Source organism: Teleopsis dalmanni, chromosome 1 (genome assembly GCF_002237135.1).
Source record: "Teleopsis dalmanni isolate 2A chromosome 1, ASM223713v2, whole genome shotgun sequence".
NCBI classification, from domain to species: domain Eukaryota; kingdom Metazoa; phylum Arthropoda; class Insecta; order Diptera; family Diopsidae; genus Teleopsis; species Teleopsis dalmanni.
The window spans coordinates 15,342,637-15,365,707 of NC_051846.1; the positions used below are offsets into that span (position 1 = coordinate 15,342,637).

The following is a 23,071-nucleotide window of genomic DNA, read 5'->3' on the forward strand; positions in this document are numbered from 1 at the left end:
GCTAATTCATTTTTTTAAATACAATATATATAAATATACATTAGGCATTAGGTTTAAGCATTAAATATAAAACATAAAAAAATATTTTTCCCTTTTTTACGTCCGTTAAGTATCTAATCTTTCTTATCGTCAATGGCTTTTAGCGCTGCTAATAATTTGTTTTTGCGGTTTTCACCGAGGTTGGATTTAGTTTTGACGCTTTCCATTTGATTTGATGAATTTTCACAAAAGGCATCCAGAAAACTTTCCCTCTTCATATCCGGCATATATATCATTTTACGTAGATCTGATATGTTATCTTTAAGTTTAGTAGCTTTCTTTGCGGTATCTATGGACTGTAAAATAAATTGTAGAAAATGATTACTATATGTATATTTCTATAAAAAAATAAGATAATTTGTATAATTATATATTACATCCTTTTATAACTATAAGGATTTAATGGTTGGCTATATTTTCCAATAATTTATATTCTCCATGATTAATAAGACATAGTTTTATAAGAGATTTCTATTACAAATAAGCTTACGTTCTCATTTTCATCAGTTTCATCGTGTTCATACATATTGAATGATTCATCACTATACTTTGGAAAGATCATATCGTTGTCGCTTGCATAGCCATTGAGGGGATCATTGTCACTTAAAGTGGCATCATCGTTTGGATTAATTTGTTCTAGTGAATCGGTATTTATTTCAGCTTGATCGTCTATTTTGTTTTCTTCAGATAACTTCTGATTATCGATTTTACTCTTTCCCTGTTCTTTAATCTGCTGATATATATGTTTACCCAGAGTATTCTTAGTTTCAGATTTAGCTTCTTTACCACCAACACCACCACCACCACCTTGTCGCATTTGTATTTTAGGATTCTTTTTATCTTCAATTGCTTTGGGCTTACTAGATTTGGTAGCTAGCAGTTTCAATGGTAATGTCTTTGCAATATGTTTAGGAATTTTTGACGGGTGATAAGGATTACTGTTCAAAAATGTATTAAAATCTAGGCTTGAATTTACAGAAATATCAGATTTGTTGTCATCTTCCAATTCTTTTGATTTTAACTGTGGTCTCTTTAAATCAGTCTCATCCTTGAGAAAAAGTGTTATTACTCATGTATTGGGATCAATTAAAAATAACTTACGGGAAGAACGTCGAATTTACGCAAACCTGATAACTCCAAACGGGTACGGTCTAGCATTACCATTGTTTCTCGTTGCTGTTTTTGGTCATTTTGTATTTGCTGTTTCAAGTTCTTAATTTCAAGCTGCGTCTTACGGGTGTAAAGATTCATTTCATTGTTCTTTTCCTGCAATTGGGTCTGCAAATCCTTAACCTTTTCAGTGAGCTTTTGTCGGCTTTCCAAATTCCTATGAAATTTGTTTATTTATTAAGTAAATTATAAAAAGTTTGGTATTTTCATGAATTAAATAATTTCGTTATTTGAAGTCGTTATTTGGTAAATTTAACTATTATTTACTTGTCTTTATTTAGCTGATTAAAGTATTTGTTTTGATCAGTTACTGAGAGAATAATTGCTTCTTTTTGTTTAATTTTCTTTTCCAGATCCTTGCAGGTTTGTTGTAAGGTTCGATACTTTGACTGCCACATTCGGATCTCCTCAGCATGTGAGTATAATAATTGCGGAAGTTCTGCATTAGTACTCTCATATTTTGCTAGGGCAGAATCTTGACGTTTGTGCAGTGTACGCAACATACGATTTTCATGTGCTAAATCCTTAATATAAATCAAAGCATCTTTTATTGATTGGTTAATGAACTACTATGTGGGAATCTACAAACCGATATTGTTTGCTGAGCATCTGCTAATTGATTCTGGAATGTTTTCACACGAAGACGCCTAGCGGATAGAACGCGCTTTCGCACTTCTGTTGAGGCAGGTATGAGGGAAGCAGTTCGTCCAGGACCTGCACGACCGGCACGACTTGGATGTGGTTTGACGCTTGTACCGTATATTAGTTGAGCCGATGCCTTTGAGCTAGATGCATTAGAAAAAAAGCTTGCACAGCTCTTAGAGTCGTGACTGCAATTTAATTTCTCTTAATTAAAAGACCCGAGATAGAACATAGTATATAGTACTTACGGCGAATTTGAATTGACCTCTTCCGAAATTAATTTAAGTGATGGTGTCTTTTGTGGAGAAATCATTGTGAGAATGATTGTTATATTAAAATTCGTGAAACTAAATAGAATAATTGAATGAGTATATTTTTAATATCAGAAAAATGTTCAAATATTATATATATCAATTTTTCCTTTTTTTTGACTAAATGAGTTTTATTTATTTATATACTGTTTTACAAATGTTTGAATAGTTTCCTAGGTTACTAATTTAACTACATAGTTTGACAGTTAGTATTTTGAATAGGAAAAATTAATAAATAATTTCTTCATAAATTTTTGAACACGACACGTTTATTTGTTTAAAATTGTTACATATTAGAAAAGGTTTTTGGAAGATATATACTTATTATCATAATTACCTTGGCAACCAATCGACAGGACGGAGATCGTAAAATCTCCAATGATTAATGTAATCACACTTTAAACAAATGTTCGTCGTTAATATTTGAAACAACAAATTCTTTTAAAATACACAAAAATATTTTTTTGAATATTAAATAAAATAAAAATTGAGATGATTTACTTAGTTTCAAATTGTAATTAATTTAGCATAAAAGGTGCATCATAAAAGATGTATTAAAAAAAAAGATATATGACACGCATCTCAAAATTTCAAATTTTTCATCACTATTAAAACCTATTCATAGTTTTCAAATGAATAATTATATATTTAATGCAGTTAACAAAAATATCACATCTGGATTTTTGAAAGCATTGGGAGGTCATCAAAAACATGAGCGACAATTTGCTTAGGTTGACCATATGACACTTTGAATCGCTTTATAGGCTCAATTTTATCCTTACTATATTAGTTTCTACACATTCATGTGTGGAGTGCAGTTAGTTTAAAAAGCACCATGCTTTCGTAAGCACGGGATCTTTTGGGATGGACTAGCAAACATGTCACTATTCGACATTCGTTTATGTGGAATATGAATTTGAGTCGATTTTGACGGTTTTAAATGTGGTTGGTATAGCTAAGTCAATATTCAGGAAGGTGCTTGTATTGGAGACGACTTTATTGTATTCACGAAGAAAGGCTTATTTTCTTCTTAGTACCAGGGGAAACATATGTCTTGTAGACATTTTAAGAGAGTCCCTGAGACTATTCTCATAGTCGTGTTAAGCTATTTACCGGTTTGCCGTATGTGTCAACTTTTGGGCGACACATGCGCACCGTATATGGCCGCCGTGTAATCAAAAGACTGCGCAAAAAAACGTAGGCAATATGTTGCAGTAGTCTACTAAGGACTGTATTTGAGCACATCAACATTTCAAGTTGTTTGAGGAGACCTTTTTTTTATTGTGATTGAAGTGAAACAGCCAACTTTAGCTTTGGAATGGATTAAAAAATCATACTTCAACTTCCACCCTTGTGCTTTGCTTTTCAGTGTTTTTTCTACTCAACAGTTAACATTACATAACATTTGAATAACGTTTATTCTACTGTAATTACCAACAAACTGATTACCAAATAACTATTTCTCACGATCATATAGCATAATTGTATAGGTTAGGTTGGAGTGGCGGCCCTAAGTCCAAAATTCATTTGAGTTCAAATAATTGCCCTTTATGATACCACGGACTAGCGTTACTTATACGCTGAATAGAGGTCAGCGTACGAACAACAGGGAAAGATCCCCCATTTAAGTGAAAGTGAAGTGAACCTATTTGTATGTATCAGTTTTATTTGTTTTTTAAATTACTCCCAACTTTTAACAAAATCTATACGCATTGTTATACATAGCGTCTTCTACATACTGCCTAGAGTTTGACAGAGAGGTTTCGAAAATAATACGTACTTTCATTTAAACATAAATTTTTATTCAATTGTTTATATACAGTTTTAAATTAAGTGTATTCTAATAACTGCACAACAGATATGCTGTATAATACTTGTATTGTACAATAAAATAACCTATCAAAAACTATGTTCACAACTTCAATAATCGAACCTTATTACCATGATTTTGTATGGATTTTATATTACAAGCGTATTATAAGCAAAATCAGCGTCTACACTATCTATTAATTACAATTTATTGGCACGATTTTTATGTTTGGATACAGATACGAATTCTTTTGAATTTCGTATGTGAAAAAAATTGTATGTGTTAGTAAATAAATGAGACAAAATCTTGTGCAAAAATCTTGCCAAAAACTGGCTAGTGTAGCCGCATTGCTATTACCAAGAAACTGTTGACAGTGTAAATTTGACAGTGTAATTTAATATTTTTTACGTCATTTCATTGTGAATAGCTAACTGTAATCTGAAAGTCAGTTGTGAATGATAGAAAACTAAAATTGACATATTGCTATTATTTCTCTGAGTTTTATTTTGTTTTTTTGATTCTTGTAATTTTCAGTCAGTTCAGTTTTAGCTGTTGTATTCGGTTGGTTGGGTTTTTGTATGCGTGTGAGCGGTTAATATAGTTAGTTAATTTTATGAAAAATATAATGCTTCCGTAAATACGAGTTCGTTTCATTTCGTCAACAAAACATATGTCGAATTAAATATATATTTGCATTTACTTGATCACATCTATATGCTTACATATGTTGTGACAGTGAATATGATATACAAAAATAAAAGAACAAGCTTTGATTTCTATTTAATTATACAATTCAAATTGTTCTCGTAAAATTTCATTTGTATTTCTGTATCAAAAAATCAAGCAAAATTTGTTTCGAACAAATTAACAGTAAAAAGGTGTGGAGCACAAAAAAGAAGAAGGAAAATAGTGGAAAAATCGATCTGTTAGTATAAATTTTTTTTTCCATATGCATATTCTAAATAGTTGTGTTTGCAGTAGTAAAATTCCGCGTGAACCTGGTCTTAACTATTAGTCATACCCGGTCTTTGAAAAGCAAAAACAAGTATCTCAGATATATACGGGTACGTAAAGCGATCTAAAACAAAAATTGATTAATATGTGTACTTTGTGTGTGCGTCTATCTCTACGTATCGGTGTTGTAGCGCGTAGAGTACTGGCCATTTGTTTGAGCTCCACCAACTCCGCCAACACACAGTGTGCATTATATTATGCATTACAAAACGAGAAATTAATGAGAAATGGAAAGCAATAATTAACTTTTGTATACATAAGATTATTTGCAATTCCGCTGTACCAACAATGGCACCTAGTACGGTTTTATCCAAAACAAACAAATACGTGCAATAAACTAATCTATTACACAGCCAAGTGCGTGTATAACTCCGCCAACTTGAAAACTAGTTCCCGTATTCGCTTTATCCAAATACAGGCTTGACAAGTTATTGCGCTTCAATTTTTATTGTTTTATTTAATTGTTAAATTGTGTTTATTTGTTAAAAAAAAGTGATTTTTTCACGTAGATTTGCTTTTATTTTTAAATGAATTTATTTCTATATGAAATGCCTTAACTCAAACCTTGGATGTTTTCAGTACTGGCACCTGTTGGTTGGCTGTTAATACGATTAACTGTATGTGTTTTGTTGGGATTATTTTGTGATTGGAGGAGAATATATACATATAAGCATAATGACCCGCCTAACAGAAGAAATGGTCATTGCTAGGTCAAAGCAGTCTGATTTGGCCTCAATTAAGAAACTTAACTGTTGGTAAGTTCGTAATTGCCTTATAGTATTAAACTAACTGAATAGATCTTTCTTTATTCAGAATTTTTTATATTAACAAACATACACAAATGAATAATATAATGAAATTGTTATTAAATTTTTTCATTTTTTTATAAACTATTCTATTCAAATATTTACATGTTCTTTTAATAATGCTTCTCAGGATGTATGTAGCACACACATTCATACAGATTTAGGAGATTCTCATTGATTTTTTTCATGTATTTTATACATATTTTTTTGTTTCTTTTGATAAAATTCTCTAATAAATTTAATCCATCCAGAGTAACTATGCTAAAGAATTTGTGAAAACAAATGATTTTTAAATAATATATATTGTTAGTTTATCAATTACGAGTATAACTAATGTATTGCCGAAAGAGATGTTAACCGATCCTTGTTCAAGATTTACATGCACTTTATATTCTTTGAGGCTAACAGGTCATAAGAACGGATTTATTATTCTCTTTTGATGTTGATCATCTACTCCATAGTCTGAATACTTCAAACACATTAAAATTTGTGTTCTATAAATGTGTACAAAAATTTCGGTTTGGAGTTCATCTAACTTCGTTTTTCATCTATTTTTGTAGTTTTATAACTATTTGCAAGCATCTTACCTTTTAAACTATATTTTCTGGATATAGAAAACATAAAAAAAAGTATCGTTGCAAAATGTAATAAAGTACGTCCAATATTGATGCCTGGTCACTGTGGTGTCATAGGTAATAATGATGATGGATGGATAATTTGGTTAACGAATAGGCTCAACTTGTACAAAAGAAGGTAGTGTTAACGTGCAAAATAACAGAATCTTTGTAAAATAATCCGATAAATTGGAAAAATTTTTCATGTAATTGAAGAGAAAGGATCTCAAAGTAGAGCTCGAAGGGATCACACGCTGCAACATAGATGATCGCACATGGCCACTATGTGTATCATCAAATATCCAGCATGTCAATCATGTCTCGATGATGTGGACAACAGAGATCACTTTATCTGTTATTGTTATTGTATTTGTAAGAACTAGATTGAGATAGTTGGGTTTAGATGTTTTAAGCAAGAATGGTGCTCACGTTTTCTCTCTCTCTCTTTCTCTCTACACAATCTTCCCGAATTCATTAAGAAAACTATGAAATATAAGTTACAAGAATTTAATTTATTTTAGTTATTTAATTTTTTTTTTTGATACGAGCACAATGATGAACATATGAGTACTTTGTGTTTATCCTGCCCTACTTTAGGACTAAAAAAAGTGTAACGAAATGATATTAGTTCCGTATTAGTTGTTTAGATGTATTTGGACAAACTTCAGTTACGAAGCATTATTTTTTAAGCTTTAGTAACTCTATTTAAGCTTAGGATTTTAGTGACTAATATATATATGACATATAAAAAAGTAGCTTTTTTTGTTATTATTGTAATTTGTTGTTTTCTTCAAGCTTTGTAACATTCAATTATAGAAGAAAACAAGAAAAGGCCGTAATTTATATAGACTTCTCCACTACTAGACTATTCTTATATGTACTTGTTATTATGCTAAAAATTAGACCTGACACCCATTTGAATGGATATAGCAATTTACTAAAAATTGATTTAAATATTTGCGGCACACTCTTAATAATTTACGTCATTATTCTCAAAATAGGTTGAATTTTTTTGTTTCTGTGCTTTGAACCGTTTTCTACTAAATTAACCCGTTGCTACTTTAACTCTACACCATTAAAATGTCTTTAAAGATTGTTTATCTTACCTGTACTAATTTATTATTATTTTAAAATCTTTTATATTTTGTACTTTCTCTTCTACCTACATAAACAACCATTTGTATATTTTTCTTTGGTTGCTTTTACCATTTAAATACATATTTAGTTTGAGCCGGTTTAGTTTTCCGCATTTTATCTACATGCCTGTCTTGAATTCTGTTCAAATTGGTGCACTTTTTCAACTTAACCTCACGCTTTTCCAAGCGTGACATATCTGAAATGGGAGTACCTTCCACCGAACTGGTTTGTCAACCTTTCCAAGCGAAACGAGCGGCGGCAAGGCTTGTTACTCTGTACGATGCATTCGCCGTCATTGTCAACATGTACCCGTTGGAGCCTATTATAGTTTTATTTTTCTTTTTGTTCACACTCTTAAAATTGCATCACAATTATTTTGGAGCCAGTGTTATGTATCTGACAGCAAAATGATATATAAGTCTATCTTTAAATAGCTTTAAATAATAATTTTAAGCTTGCTTACATATGGTACATGAAATTTATTTATTAGGAACTGGTACGAAGCAGATTGTCTCACACAAATGACTTTATAGTAATATGTAGAAAAGCCAATGGTGGTACCTAATACTTTTATATTAATATATATTTATTATGTATATAATATCTTAAATGTGAACTTATCATATATAAAGTATTATAATTGTCTTAAAAAAATCAGTACCTAGTAGTATCTACATATTTTGAATAGGAATTAAATAATTTTACTTTCTACGGTATAATATCACTGTGAGATAGTAGATTTAGATAAGAATTTTTAATTTATATAGATACTGTGTTAAATTATATGATTTGTTTTGATAAAATTAATCTCTCTATTAAGAATAAATTTACTACTCTCTCTATATGGATCTTACAATGGTTGTAACGTAATAAAAGAGTTAACAGAGTCCCAATATGTTTACAATGTACAGTAATATATAATAATTATTACTCAAAATTGCCGTGCTTCCCTCAACGACCTAGCTATGTGCGCTAACGTTCAACTTATCTGGGTTCCTGGTCATAGGGATATTGCGGGTAATTGTAGGGCGGATGAGCTTGCCAAGACTGGGGCTCTTCTCCCTGATATTCATTTATTAGAAATTGGCCTTCCACTTGCAACAGCTAAACTGACAATTAAACAAAAATATCTAACCATTGCTCAGCAACAATGGGCAAGTGAGCCCAGTTGTCACATTTCTAGGTCGATTTGGTCTAACTTGGATAAAAAGCGTACGAGTCAGCTGCTCCAACTAAAGAGAAATCTGCTCAGTACTACGGTATCGGTGCTGACGGGTCATTGCTTAATAGGGAGGCATGCTATGAGACTAGGTCTTCCTTATAATGACCTTTGTCGCGGTTGTGGCTCTGAGGACGAGGAGGAAACTGTGTTCCATCTCATGGGTCAGTGCCCATCCTTAGGCAGAAGAAGATCAAAAATCTTGGGGGCCCCTTTTCTGACCGATCTGATTGAGCTGTCATCCTATAATGTGAGGGACCTAGCTAGATTCATAGAACTGTCGGGTTGGTTGCCCTTCACCTAATGGGGGAGTCGTTGCCTCTCTGTTGGGCGTTGGTCGTATACTGATCACCGTGTCTATATACGAACATCTTTTTTCCTTGTGGTACCACAACGGGTCATTATTTGTGCTTAAGTGGGCTTTCTTGGTAAACAAGGCCGCCACTCTAACCAACCAACCAACCAACAGTAATATATTTTTATGAATATACTCGTTTTTTATGTGTTTTTGCTTAAATGAAGAGTTTTAAATATTATTCGAGTTATTTAAAGATGCGAGATTTTTTATGTTCGAGTAGATTAGTGGTATAGACAGTGTTCATAAAGATGTCCATAGAGTAGGCAGACCAAGCTTAATGATAACAGTGAAAAACCGTGATCGCTGGAGACAAAAATCTGAAGCGGTTTTGTTCCGGCCTGGGCTTTAAATACTACAGATGATGATAATTCGTTGCAGCAGTTAAACACAGTTATGATTATATGTACGTTACAGTTGAACACATCATGAATTTATAGTAGTTGTCCAACATATGTACATATATAACAAACTAATATTGGCAACTATTCTCAAGTTGCATTGATGGTAAATTTTTAATATATTAATTTGTAATTATTTTTGTTTTATTATTATTTCGAACCACTGATTGGTGTGTTAATGTGTAATCATGAGTAGAAGTAGTTTAAGCTCATGAATGAAATTAATTTTAATTATAATAGATAAAAATTGAATCAGAATTTAATTATAAACAACAATTTCAGTTTTTAAGTTAATTATTAGTCTATAATTATGAGCTTTTTTGTTTTGTGAATAAATTTATAAACGGGTGTTCTCGTTATTAATCTCAAGCAAGACCTTTGTTATCGTTCTCTCCGCTTAAGACAAAGTAATAATATGTCTTTCAACCTATACACAGTTAAAGTCTATTTTAAACTAAACGTAAAATTGAATTTTTATTAAATTTTTTTTCTTTTTCTTTATAATAATAGTATGAAATGAAACACTATATGCAAATTATATTTTATACAAAATTTGTTAATAATTTTAAAGATCTGCTTTATACTTGTATAAATAAATATTTTTGGTTTTCTTTTCTAGGGGAAGCGATTTAAGCGATGTATCCATAATCAAAAAAATGCGTGGTGTTGAGGTTTTAGCTTTAAGGTAAGAAAATTATAACCAAATATGCAAAAGAAATTATTATCATATATTAGTAATAAAATACCATAAACTGAAGCCATTCATGTAATGAAAACAAATTAAAAATTGTCATATAAAGTTGTATAAAGAGGTGTCGTCTTTCGATTCTTTGTGGTTGATTTATTGTTGTTGTCATTTCCGCATTACTACAAATTAAAATTGTGTGAAATCAAATTCACATTTTTTGTTTGCTTTATCAATTATTTACTTTGTTTTGAATGAATCTCTCAAAAAACGTCAGAACGAGTATAAACGAAAAGTATCTACACACATTCTCACTGCGATATCTAGATACTGACATATTTCGTGTTAAATACTGAAAACAGCTGTCAGCAAACTTTTTAAAGAGCGTACGCAAGTGGATATGATCTCATATTCACTTGTGCAAAGCAAATATTTTCGTTTGGGTTGCTTTACAGAACTTGACCAGAGAACTTGTGGGTGAGAATATGCCGAATAAGGAGATGATATCTAACTATCTAACTATCTATAAGCTATGACCTTGCTTGCCTTGAAAACTGCTAGCAATGTCATGTATATACCGCCTTAGAAGAACATAATAAATAAACAATTGGAACTGCGCATGTGTGTTGTGTGTTATGTATGTGGGAATCAGCGCAAGCTAAACGAATTGCGAGTATCTTGAATATACTTTTTGCAAGCTCTAAGCTGTAAGCGGATTTTTGTATCTCTTATATCTAAAAATGGTGTTAATTGTGTGTGTTCATTTAGATATTTTGATTAAATTCAATTATCTGCTTGAGTAGCTGCAGCTTTAAGTTTGGTTATTAATTGAATAATTTATAGAAATTATTTAGAACAACTAATGAAGTCATTTATTATTTAATGTACATATTTTTATGTATAATTAATAATTTTTTCTAATTGTTTACTACTTTGATTAATAGTAATACTGATATGACCGACATATTTTATGAAAGTAAGAGTTATGTTATTTTAGTGAAAAACCAAGCAAAAAATACTTATGAGTTTAATACATTGTTTAAAATAATCAGTAAAGCTGTTTTGAGATAAAAACTAACTCGTGCCTATAATATCATATCTATTCTTATCATAAAAATAAAATATATCTTATATTCTAAAAATAATTAAAGATATTATTATTGAGAGATTAAGAGCGAGAAAAGATAATTAGTGCCCTACAGGGAAGCAATTTTCGTATAGGCGAACAATATTAAATTTGAAAATAAGTTCAAAACTATGAAAATTTATTCATGTTAGTATATTCTTTAACAAAAGACATTACGATAGAAGCAGATTATGTTACTTTGAGATTAGTTTTGTAAATATGTAATATTAGCTACTATTTGTTAAGCCTTTAGTTCACTAACTTCAACATATAAGCACAAATATAAAAAGAAAACATACCCTATAATTTCTGTTGTAATGTCATGCTATAAAGACTTTTAGCTAAGGCATCCCATGAAAAAGATTTGGTAACAGTATCTCTACAATATATAGATAGGTATATTATATTAAAATTGATATTTAATCAATTAAAATCAAAATAATTAAAAAAGTCTTACACATTTAAAAACAACTTATAGATATTAAGAAAAGGAAGAGAAGTTAACTGGTGTAAGAGTGTCTTCAATAAATAAGTTTATATGATTGCAATATCAACTTTAATTAAAATAAATAATATCTTATATTTATAAAAACAATCCAAGACATTATTTAAAATAATCGCTAAAGCTATATTGTGAAAAGACGATAACATCTGCTATAAATGGGCATTTATTCAACTGTATTCCTAATACGTTATACGTACATTTGTCTGTTATATCGTCTCCCGCAAGAGAGAGAAGATAAACATAAGATACTTAAAAATTCACTAAGATTCAAAACTCAAAGATTTGGTTCTTAAATTAAGAAATGAGAGTTAAAGGACTAAATACTAATAAACAAGTTCGGGACATGTTCCTCTAGCAGTCTCTGTTTCACACATGCCTTTTATACTTTCCTACATTAATTAAGGGTAATACTTTCACTCTTGAAAGTATTAATCACTCTACCAGATACATGGTTTGGTTTTCCTTTGCATCTTTTTTCTACACCTTAGAAAGGAAAAGCGCTTACGAAAATTTTTTCTATCGAACACTTTCAGTCCTATTTTATTATTTTACGTTAGCGCTAATACTTCACAGTTAGATTTAGTATCTTAGACGGCGTAAGTTTTGTCGGTCGAGAGAGAACTCTATAACTCTACTGAGTTTAGAGCAATTTGTTCAATATATAACGATCTGAGTATTTCTATAGGCAGAGAAGAAATGGCCATAATAAGAACATGCTTTGCTTCCACCCATATAGTTTTACGCCATCTATGATCCTGAAGGCGAATTGAATACAATAGTAAAAAATACCACTTCGGAACTAAGCTTTTATTTGGAGATTTAATGGAATGGAATAATTTGTTACAAGTATATAAAATTATCAATATCGTATTTACTAGGTAAATTGCAATGTAATATTACAAAAAAAATAATTTATGTTGAAAATCTTCTAAAAAGATAACTCCTATTAAGTTCTTGTAAATTTAATTCATACTAGTTGCGTGTCAACGGCATCGTGACACGTAACCAATCTGATCAATGTTTTAGCGGAAATAGTGCCAGCTAACAGCACTTAATATTTAAAAAAAGAATAAAGCATATAATACTTGTGTAGGCAAAGTTTTTACAAACATTTTTAATGCTAAAAAATGCTCGCTGACTGCATTTAAAACAAAGAATAAAAATAACAATTTTCTGTACGAGACCTCTATGTAAACATTTTCAATATTAAAAACTAATATTTCATATCATACATTGTATGTAATTATGAAGTATATTCTTCTACCCTTTATTCGTCTGGAACTTTTGACGAACCCTATTCTCAATGTTTTGGCATAACCTTCTATTTTTCTATGATTTATATTGCATTGAACGCGTCATAGATTTCATTATTTCAATTTTCAAGTGCGTGAATGTATGTCTTTGGTTCTTGAGTATTTGTGCGCTGATGTCGGTGAAGTAGAAAACGATTGGCAATCGGCCTTGAAGTGTGGGCTGTTAAGACTGAAGTGGTAGAAGAACCATAAAATTCTGATTTGATGCAATTTGTTTATATTTTTTATACTTATAATGTTGTTTTTGTAGTTTTGGAATCTATTTTGTTCTTTTTATGCCTTTGTCTTATGTGTGTAATTCATTTATTGTAGTAAAATTATTCAACGGTCTCCTGCTTTTGAGGAAATATTGATTGCAATCGCTGTGAGTAATTATATTTTGATTACTGCCTTGTAATGCCATAGGTTTTACAATCAATTGATAAGCATTAATGTTATGATTTATTTGCACAAATCGAGAATTGGGTTAATTGTGTTTTCAAAGTTGATAACGAAAAATTTTATTAAATAAACCAGAATTTAATAACAATAAAAATAGGAAGTAAATTCAGTAAATAACTTTCAAAAAAAATATGTGAAAAAACCGTAAAAACTGGTGGATTATTCATTTGTTAAATTATTATATATATTTATATGAATATATTAATATACAGGTTTCGAATTTCTTCATGCCGAATTTAGATTTATATTGTTTTCGATTTTGACATCCCGTAAGTGCAATGTTCATTATCTCTATTATTAATTCAAACCATCTCTTAATGAGATACTTTTAGCTACGATTGAAGAATCGTCGTCTGCCGTTCACTTAGAGAGTGAAGCCAAACAAATATGTACGATTGTGTAGTTGAGCAGTAGTCCTTCTAACCTTATCTATTTATTCTTTATAAATACTGTTATTACTTTATAGAAACCGAAGAGATTGTTCATTTCATTCACTTGTTCCTAAGTATATATAATTTCATCATGTAAACCCATTAAAAAATATCAACAAATTTATTTTAGGATGAATTGGAATGAAATTTTATTTTTAGGTGTGTTCGTCTCTTGCTATATTTATAATTAAAAGAATCTTATAGGGTACAAATATTTTCAGTTAGAGGCTATAAATAACTATAAATCTTCAATGCAACGAGTGAATGTTAAAAGTTTAAGATTCTTTTCGTATCATTGTTCCGTTTAAATTTGTTTTATTAAAAAGGTCAATTTTAATGAAGACAGATTATTGTATAATAAAGAAGCATTCAGAGGATTAATATATTAATATTGTAGTTGATGGGTACCGCGATCTTAGGAAATGTCTCGCACAACAAACAACATGATCTTAAAGCAAAATCTTTATTTGTATGTATATTATTAGGAATACACTTGGAATTTAAGTTAGTCGATAAGTGGGCCTATTTATGCAGAATCGCAAGATAAAGTTTGCAGAGAGTCTCAATCGCATAATAATATAATTCATTTGGTTGGTATTTTTAGATGAAATATAAGATATTGTTTTATCATCAAAACTTCGAAGTACTTTGTAATCTAAGAATAGTGGAATTATTCTTTAATTCTAAATATTCCATCTTTAATTTTTAGGAAGAAACTAAATTGTAAAATGTTCTAAATATTCTATCTTTAATTTTTAGGAAGGAACTAAAATGTTAAAATGCTAGTTATTTTGCGTTATTCACGAGTATTATTCACGAGACGAGTATCTTCTGCATGTAATTATGCCTACTTTAGTCGGCAGCCATTGAGTTTGGAGGTCTATTTGTACTTTTTACTCACGTTAGTGATCTTATAAAGGGGAACTTAGTCTACATAAATTAATTTAAGAAAGTGGATTGCAACTAATTTTTGATATTTTCCTAAAAACTCTCCTGGCTGATGTGATCATACTAGATACTATTTTCGGAATTTAAAGTTTAAAGCCGCATTAGTTGTTGCATTATTTAGTGCAAATAGATTTGTTATTAGTTTTGGATATTTGAGATATTCAATTTTTTTTTAGTCAAACTGCTAAATATTATTATATTTTCTATCTAGGATGAAAACATGGAAACTGAAATTAACAGAATACTTGCTAACAGCAGATTAAAGCACTGCAGTCAATATATATCTTGATCTTCCTAGTAAATGACTCTAACCGAAATCAATGAAGTCCAAAACGTATCCCATTGAAGGCTATTTAATATAAGTACAGGAGATAAGCTACCAGTTTAATAGTATTCATTGACCCAGAGCTGGGTTGCTGGGTTGTCATGGCGACTAGAAGTCTCACTTGCTTTAAAGCGGAATCGATCCATCATGAGATTGTTTCCCAACAGTCTTTACTTTCTATTTATGTTTGTTATATTTGTTATGTTACTATCTATTTATATTTGCTCAAGGTCGCAGTTATTATACAAGTTTGATTAACTACACTACTTGTTATTGTTGTTGTTGTTATTATTATTATTATTACTGTTGTTATTGTGATCCGTCTCGTTCAACCCTTGTTGAGAATTATAATTCTTCAATAAAAAGATGGTCGATATTTATTGCTCGTAGATTAGTAATACCAAAGTATAGAGCCGACTGTTTGTGGAGGCATTAAACTTCCTTTGTTGGGAATAGTTTTAAATCAGCTGTGGAAGAAGCAATTAATATGTTTGTTGTTTTCTTTCTAAATATCTATATAAGTTTTTTTTAATAATTTAGAATAACAATGCAAACACTTGCATTTATTTCCATTTAAACAAATTTATTTTAGCAATTATTATGTTCATGAGTAAAAAGTGACGTATCACATTTTAGTTTAAACAATTATTTTTTTTTAGAAATTTATTTGTGTTTGTAAGATAACTACCGGCTTCTTACTTTTTAATTAGTGGGATTTAAAAATCATTATTAAATTTCAATGTATTTCTTTAAAAAGTTAATTGATTATTAACATTCTCGTAATTATCTTTAAGATAACGATAGTGAAAATGTTTTAATACTTGACAGAGTAAATACATTTGTACTTATATTGTATTATATACTTCTACTATATCTTAATATGTACCTATATGTTATATCATATGTATGTTTTGATATTAGACTTTGTACATGCATATAGTTATATTTAATAATATGTGTATCTTTAATTTTAAACCTTTTATCTATAACATTCATTTAATAGTGCAGTGTAAAGGTATGAAATAAACTTTATCGGATTGTTGACATTTTAGTATTAATATATGAAATATTTTTTTCTCTTAATTTAAATAAAATACCTAAAGAAAGTTAATGACCGTTAGGTATTTGTCATACTTTTGTTTCGATTGGTTTGAAGATGATATCAGCATTTGATTTTTTGTCAGCTCTTGCGATGATAAATATCTATAAAAATGCTGATGGTTTTTTCTTTTTATAAATATATAAATATTTGAAAGTTGTTTTATTGTATGAGTTCATGAATGATTTAAATTTAAAGAGCCCAAAAATTCTTTAAAATTACTGAATTTTAAAATTATTAATCGTACACGCATGTTTTCTCTTTCATTTTAGTGTTAATAAGATAAGTTCACTACAGCCTTTCGAAGACTGCGTTAAGTTACAGGAACTCTATTTACGTAAGAATAATATAAAGGATTTGAATGAAATAGGTTATCTACAAAATCTTCCTAATCTAAAATATCTCTGGTTAGAAGAAAATCCTTGTTGCGAAAAAGCAGGACCTTCGTAAGTTTCATACTCCTAAAGTTTTTTTAAATATTGAGATTTTTTTTTGTAAATATATTTTACTGTTTTTCTTAGATATCGCGCCATTATTTTGCGTGCATTGCCAAATCTAAAAAAACTAGATAACGTTGAAGTAACAGAAGAGGAGGTGAATAATGCTTTGAGTGTTGGTGGCGGTAGCGCAGGCAGTGAGCCTGGTTCCAATCAAGGGGACGAGACATACGACGATGCTTATGAAAATCAACCACATTCTACACAACGTGAGCAATATGAACAACATCACCCGCAACAATACCCGCAAAATACTCAACGGCAGCAACAGTACCAGCAACAAAACTATCATCCACAGTCTCCACAATCTCCACAGCAACAGTATCAATCACAGCATGGTTTACAAAGGAGCAGCACAAGTCCAGTGAAGGATGTAAGTTTATAATTTATAAGTTATGAATATATTTTAGTAATTTAGTATATGATATTAGTTTAGAATTTTGTTTTTAATGGTAATAATGGTTTAGTATGTATATTCAAAAATTATGTCGCCTATTACCATATATATATGGACTATATATTATACTAACATTATATACTTAGTTGCAATAATAAATGATGGATAAATGATCAATAATAAATATTAATATAATGAAAGAATAAGTCGGCTTTTGTGGGTGAATTAAAATGAAAAAAATATATATAAATTGCTTTTTCTGTATAAATATAAATACCTTATATGTTGTAAAGACTGTGCCCTTATCAGTTAGTCACTTGCTTTGCCCGTTTGCAATATATTTATATGAGGTCATTGTTCCTTACCCACAAAATGTCGCTATTTTATGAAGACAGCAAATTGCTACTCTTATCTAGAAAATCACAATGAGACAGAGATTGGCTTCTCTTGTTTATACTCAAAGTTAGATGTGATTAACTTGGTATATAGTAAGCAATTATATATATCATGTGCTATCTGTTTAAGAAATTCAATTATTGAAGAAATGCTGCATTATATTGTTGCAAAGCAATTTTATAACAAATTTAAACTAAAAAATTTTGATTACACATTCCAATTCAAGAACTACTATAATTGCTATTCAAAAATGGTCTGTTTATTTAGAAAGGAAATGAAGATAATATTATTAGAAGTTTTATTTGTTCTATAGTATTTTATGTAACTATTTGAATCTAGTTTTATAAAAGACTATAGGTACATTGATTGTAAAAAACCTAAAAATTTTAATTTATTAATTAACTTTAATTTTTTTAAATTTAACTTAAATTTTGAATTTTTGTAAATTAAGTTGTCTATAGGTTTTTATAAAACTTAATATTATTTATTAGGAGTTGTTTGTAAATATAGAATGAAGACAACAATTCTGCATTTTAATAATAAAATTTTTAGAAATATTCATTGATTGTAAGACTTACAAAACAATAAATTACATAGTTAAGTTAAAATACGCAATAACTGCAACAAAGGCCCTCAGCTAGATGAAAGATATATTAGTTTATTATTAAAAACAAACACGTTTAAAGTATAATAACAAAAAATATCGTGTTTTTACACTAAAACGTGACTTTCGAAGTACTGAAGCACTGAAGAGTAGGTGCTCTATGAAGCATGTCTCATTGTGAAGCATTTAAGCGTTAAGAGCAACAATTTAAGTCTTCAGTTACTGCTTCTTTCTTATCTAATAAAATTCTTTACAAATAAATCTTTAAAATAAAACATATATTGCATTTATATTTCTTCTGTTTAAATGTATATAAATTATAAATAAATCAAATGGGGTGTAGTGTATAGATTTTATGTATAAACTGTATTTCTACTATTTTTTAGTTACTGCTTTTTTTACTGTTATTATTTGCTTGATTTAAAAAGGATGTATTACTAACTAACTAACTAAATTACTAGAACTCTTACTTAACGTCTAGAACTCTTATTCCCTTTTATGTAGTGAAAGGAGGGTGTAGAGAAGTGTTTGATTTATAACCACATTTCTTCTTAAAGTGTACAGATGCATTGATAATTCCCTTCTTGAATAAGACTCTGTTGTTCTCTTAAGCAATTTAGTTATGAATATAGGTCGGATATATACAATCTATCAATACAATCTATATGCTTGACTACAAACTTTTATCTGTGCCTATGATATTAAAGGGGCTAAGTATCCATATCCTATAAAGATTTAAGTGTTACGTTTATTAATGGTAAAAATGAATTTAAGTATCCTAAATGTAATTTCCTTGAGATTGTTTTATATGTAACGTTATAAGTAAAATTATAATATAATTTTATAGTATAAATTATAATTATAAGTAAAAATGATTTATATTACATATATTTTTAATGATAATATTATAAGGTAAAGTATTTAAAGTCATTATAATTATTAAGTGATAGCTAGCAATTCTAACAAATGTTATAAATAACTTATTAATACCAATTAAAATATTTTATTAAAAACATAGATTTATGGCGTTTTTTTTTAATTTTTTTTATACATTTTTTTTCATTTTTTGTTTTTCATATATGTATCATTTTGTTTCTCTAACAATGTTAACCTTATTAATACCTTCATTTTATTGGTTACCGGTCTAATCTCACTCAATACATAAATTCATATTCGAATAAATTAACATCGTCGCAGCAATCTCAAGCGAGCTCGGCTAGCACTGAGGAAAGTCTTAACGAGGCGTCTAAACCAGAATCACCTGCACAGGTATTGCCTTCATATGAATAAAATAATCATTATCACTTCAGTCACACATCTTAGATGTTATATATAGTAGTAGTTTTCTTATAATTTTTAAGCTTTTACTATTATTTACTTATTATTAAAATAGTTTAGTTACATTATAATTTTTTTCTATTGTTTTTTCATGTTGAAATACCCATTGCAACTTTCATGGAATTTACCAACTCATATATTTATGCTTGCTCTTCAAATTTGAACTTTAAAAGATATGTCCATTTTCTTTTTTTACCTTTAACAGGAACAAATGCATCCACCTTCGCCTACAAATTACAATCCGCTAGCGAAAGAGAATCGTATGTCCTATCATCAATTCGATGTAAGATGAGTAATATTTCAAATGTTGTTTAATTTGCAAGTGTCAAGTTTTGTTTTTTATTGAAGCATAAACTGAAATGTGCTTTACAGGCGATGTAGATTTATTTATATTTAAGTTCTTGAAGCATTATGTATTTCTGTTTTTTATTCTGAATCCATGACCTCATCCAGTGAGAAACAACACGACACCGATTTGCATAAAAGAGCCCATAAATTAGTTTAATAAATTGTTTATACGTTGTGCTTATATTAAAATCATAGACACAGTTGTTAAATTCTCCCTGCATAACCAAGCAGAGCACCACAGGAAGAATAATGACAAAAAATAAGACAATGCTTGTTATTTTGTACCAAGTCCCATTGCTCCATTGAAAGTTCTTTAGTATCTACCTTAAAACCGTTTGGTGCTTGACATTCGACAGAAGTCACGCAATATTTAGGCAAGTACGAAGAGGTTTCTTGGTTTTTAGGTTGAAATTGAACGCAATAATTGACATTGAAAAAAAATTATATGCAAAACAAGATAGTATTATAATAATAATAATAAAAGTTACGCATATAAAAAAATGTAGTTTTTGAGATTATTATTTTAGGGAAATGAGACCAAGCATCATTTGACAATTGTTTTAAGGATTTTGATTTCCTTATACCATATTGGGCACTACAACTAATTTATTTACATATACTCTTTAGCTACTTATTCACATAAATAATAAATACTTTTTTTAATTTTATTTATACATTATACCGACACTGACACTGATATTGCACTTATTTTTATTTTAAAATGTTAACTTTAACGTAACTAACTTGAGTACTAATAAATTTAATATATATAATGGATACTTACTAACACAGCAGTCACCTGGCTCCGATCAGAGTCCACCTCTCAATGTGTACAGAGAGCGTAGTGCTCCGATTCCACCTAGTATGTCAACACATTCAATGAAAGTAAGTATGATTTTTTGTTAAGATATGCAATTTTTATGTTGATGTAAATTTATCTATTTATTGTTTAAATGTATTTATATATTTTTATTATATGTTTTTTGTGTTTTAAAGGAATACTATCACTCTGATCGGCCGGCACATCCTGCACAATACCGCCACAGTCAAAACGATTTAACTGAATGGGATGATCAGCACTCTCCCCACAATCAGTTCGGTAGTACAGCTGCATTAAACAATAGACGCAGTGCTGGACCAGAAAGGGAGCCATTCGATCGTTATCCTTACAGGAACGGTAATGCTAGAGAAAATGGAGATTGGGATGATGTTGAGAGAAATAGACAAAGGTAAAGACAATTTCTTGTTTAAGAGCACACTTGAACGAATACTAAAAATTAAAACATTTCATGATACTTAAAAAAAATATATATTCAAATGTAAATAGTTTCAATTGCTCTCATTGAAAAAACAAATCAAGACATTTTTGTATTGAATTACACCATTCTAAAGTTTGAAGTGGTGGAATTTCAATGGTGAAAAAGTTTGCAGCTGTTTCACCATCTAGTGTACTAATAAATAGTTAACATACAAACCTTTGGCAAATAATATTTTACTTAACACTCACTAGAGGGCTGCGAATCTGTTTGAATGAATTTGTTTTTTCTCATTCTCATTTTTCTAAGTTTTGTGAAACTTTAACACTAAGTGTATATGCTTGAAAATGTCATAAATGTCAGTAAATATCCGCTAAATGCATTTAGTTTTAAATAAATTTAAAAATGATTAGTTAAATAAAAGCTGTCGTTTGGTAACATATTTGATTTTTATTATTTATTGCAATATCTGATGTAATCAATTTAGAATAAGACATAAGACATATTTTATATCTATTTATAGGCGATCCGATGGCAGGTTCAGCGAAACGGGCAGCAATGTTTCACCCGCCGTTCTAAGTCACTTAGCAAACTACAATTTTAGGCGCCCAATTCACAGAGTAAGTAGTGTAATTACTATGACAACATTTATTAACTATGACAACCAATAACCTATTTATACATATAGAATTCCAATCTCCTCTCGGCTACGTTATGCTTGGTAAGAGAACTTGACTATCCAAGTTTGGAAGTTGTGGAACATGCTGTCCGTTGTCGCATTGATGAGCTGACAACTCAATGATCGATATGAAATCAGTTGCCACGTTGTAATTCGAACAAACCGCAGAGATGACATCTTCATTAACAAAATTAACCGAAACTAATTATTTTAATCTCACACGAACAACTAAAAGAAAAATAATTTCTTTAATTTGAAATTCTCAAATTATATTTTACATACGAATAGTTTTATAATTCAAAGTTATTCCTAAAATCAGGACAATTAATGTGTATCAGATTATTTTGTTATAAAATAATGTTAAATAACAAAATCGTATGTAAAATACTTGCCAATTGCCAATCCAAAACAATGCAATATAAAAACCATTTATTATAGCATGAAACAATAAATATGAAATATTAACATTTGATAATTAATATTTAATTCAAATATAGTTAGTAATTAAAGAAGTTATGCATTTTTATACCAATAACATTGTGTGGTGTGTTAAAAATATTTGTTGCAATAATATTTTTAAGATACTTTTATAAGAAAGAAATTATATTAAATGAAAAAGGAAATAATCTGTTTTAGTTAATATTAGCATATTTTTTTACTTAAAGTAAAAATCAGTTGAATTTGTTTATTGTTGTTGAATTAAATTCATTATAGCATTAGTTTAATTTCCTGATAAAGAAATATGTACTTAATTATCAGTTTAACTACTTTGCAAAAGCACAAATCATATTTTATATATCAGTTTTACCTGAATTGTATATTAAGCATAACAATATTAAATTTATGTATGCTATATGCATACAAATGAAATTGTAAATATATATAACTACTTTCATACCAGAAGAGGCAGTTAAAATCTAAATTTAGGAACTATTTTTATTTTAATTTTTTTACTAATTTATTTTGAATTTATTATACTTAAACTAAATCGTCCATTATTTACTAAAAAACTGTTTAAAGTTATACTAAAAAAAGACACGGAAATTTTTTTGTGAACAACTCATATATATTGAGTTATTTATAATTTAACAATAAAATTATATATATTTCTAATAGTATTGTAAAAAATAACTATTTAAAAATACTAAAATAAAAACAAAATTTT

General features: G+C 29.1%; 2 protein-coding genes across 6 annotated transcripts; one reads left to right on the top strand and one right to left on the bottom strand.

The window, feature by feature from the left end:
* Positions 1 to 24: 24 nt before the first annotated feature.
* On the bottom strand, positions 25 to 2,601 carry LOC119672761 (lebercilin-like protein). The gene is made up of 7 exons (XM_038083888.1): positions 2,500 to 2,601; positions 2,100 to 2,198; positions 1,799 to 2,039; positions 1,477 to 1,733; positions 1,141 to 1,366; positions 530 to 1,087; positions 25 to 335 (listed from the first exon to the last, which is right to left on the bottom strand). Exons 2-7 carry the CDS (start codon positions 2,162 to 2,164, stop codon positions 114 to 116), a joined length of 1,569 nt encoding a protein of 522 aa, XP_037939816.1. The 5' UTR covers positions 2,165 to 2,198; positions 2,500 to 2,601; the 3' UTR covers positions 25 to 113.
* Positions 2,602 to 4,495: 1,894 nt separating this feature from the next.
* Positions 4,496 to 22,354, top strand: LOC119666500 (cilia- and flagella-associated protein 410). Of its 5 annotated transcripts, XM_038075779.1 has the most exons (12): positions 4,496 to 4,897; positions 4,951 to 5,036; positions 5,566 to 5,741; positions 10,138 to 10,203; positions 16,664 to 16,837; positions 16,913 to 17,261; positions 19,483 to 19,554; positions 19,829 to 19,906; positions 20,764 to 20,856; positions 20,968 to 21,200; positions 21,751 to 21,847; positions 21,916 to 22,354. In XM_038075779.1, the coding sequence occupies exons 3-12, from the start codon at positions 5,662 to 5,664 to the stop codon at positions 22,027 to 22,029; spliced, it is 1,356 nt and encodes a 451-aa protein (XP_037931707.1). In that variant the 5' UTR covers positions 4,496 to 4,897; positions 4,951 to 5,036; positions 5,566 to 5,661; the 3' UTR covers positions 22,030 to 22,354. The 5 variants fall into 5 exon arrangements, with proteins under 5 accessions (XP_037931707.1, XP_037931709.1, XP_037931708.1 ...); XM_038075781.1 differs by lacking the exon at positions 19,483 to 19,554; XM_038075780.1 differs by lacking the exon at positions 4,951 to 5,036.
* Positions 22,355 to 23,071: the final 717 nt, after the last annotated feature.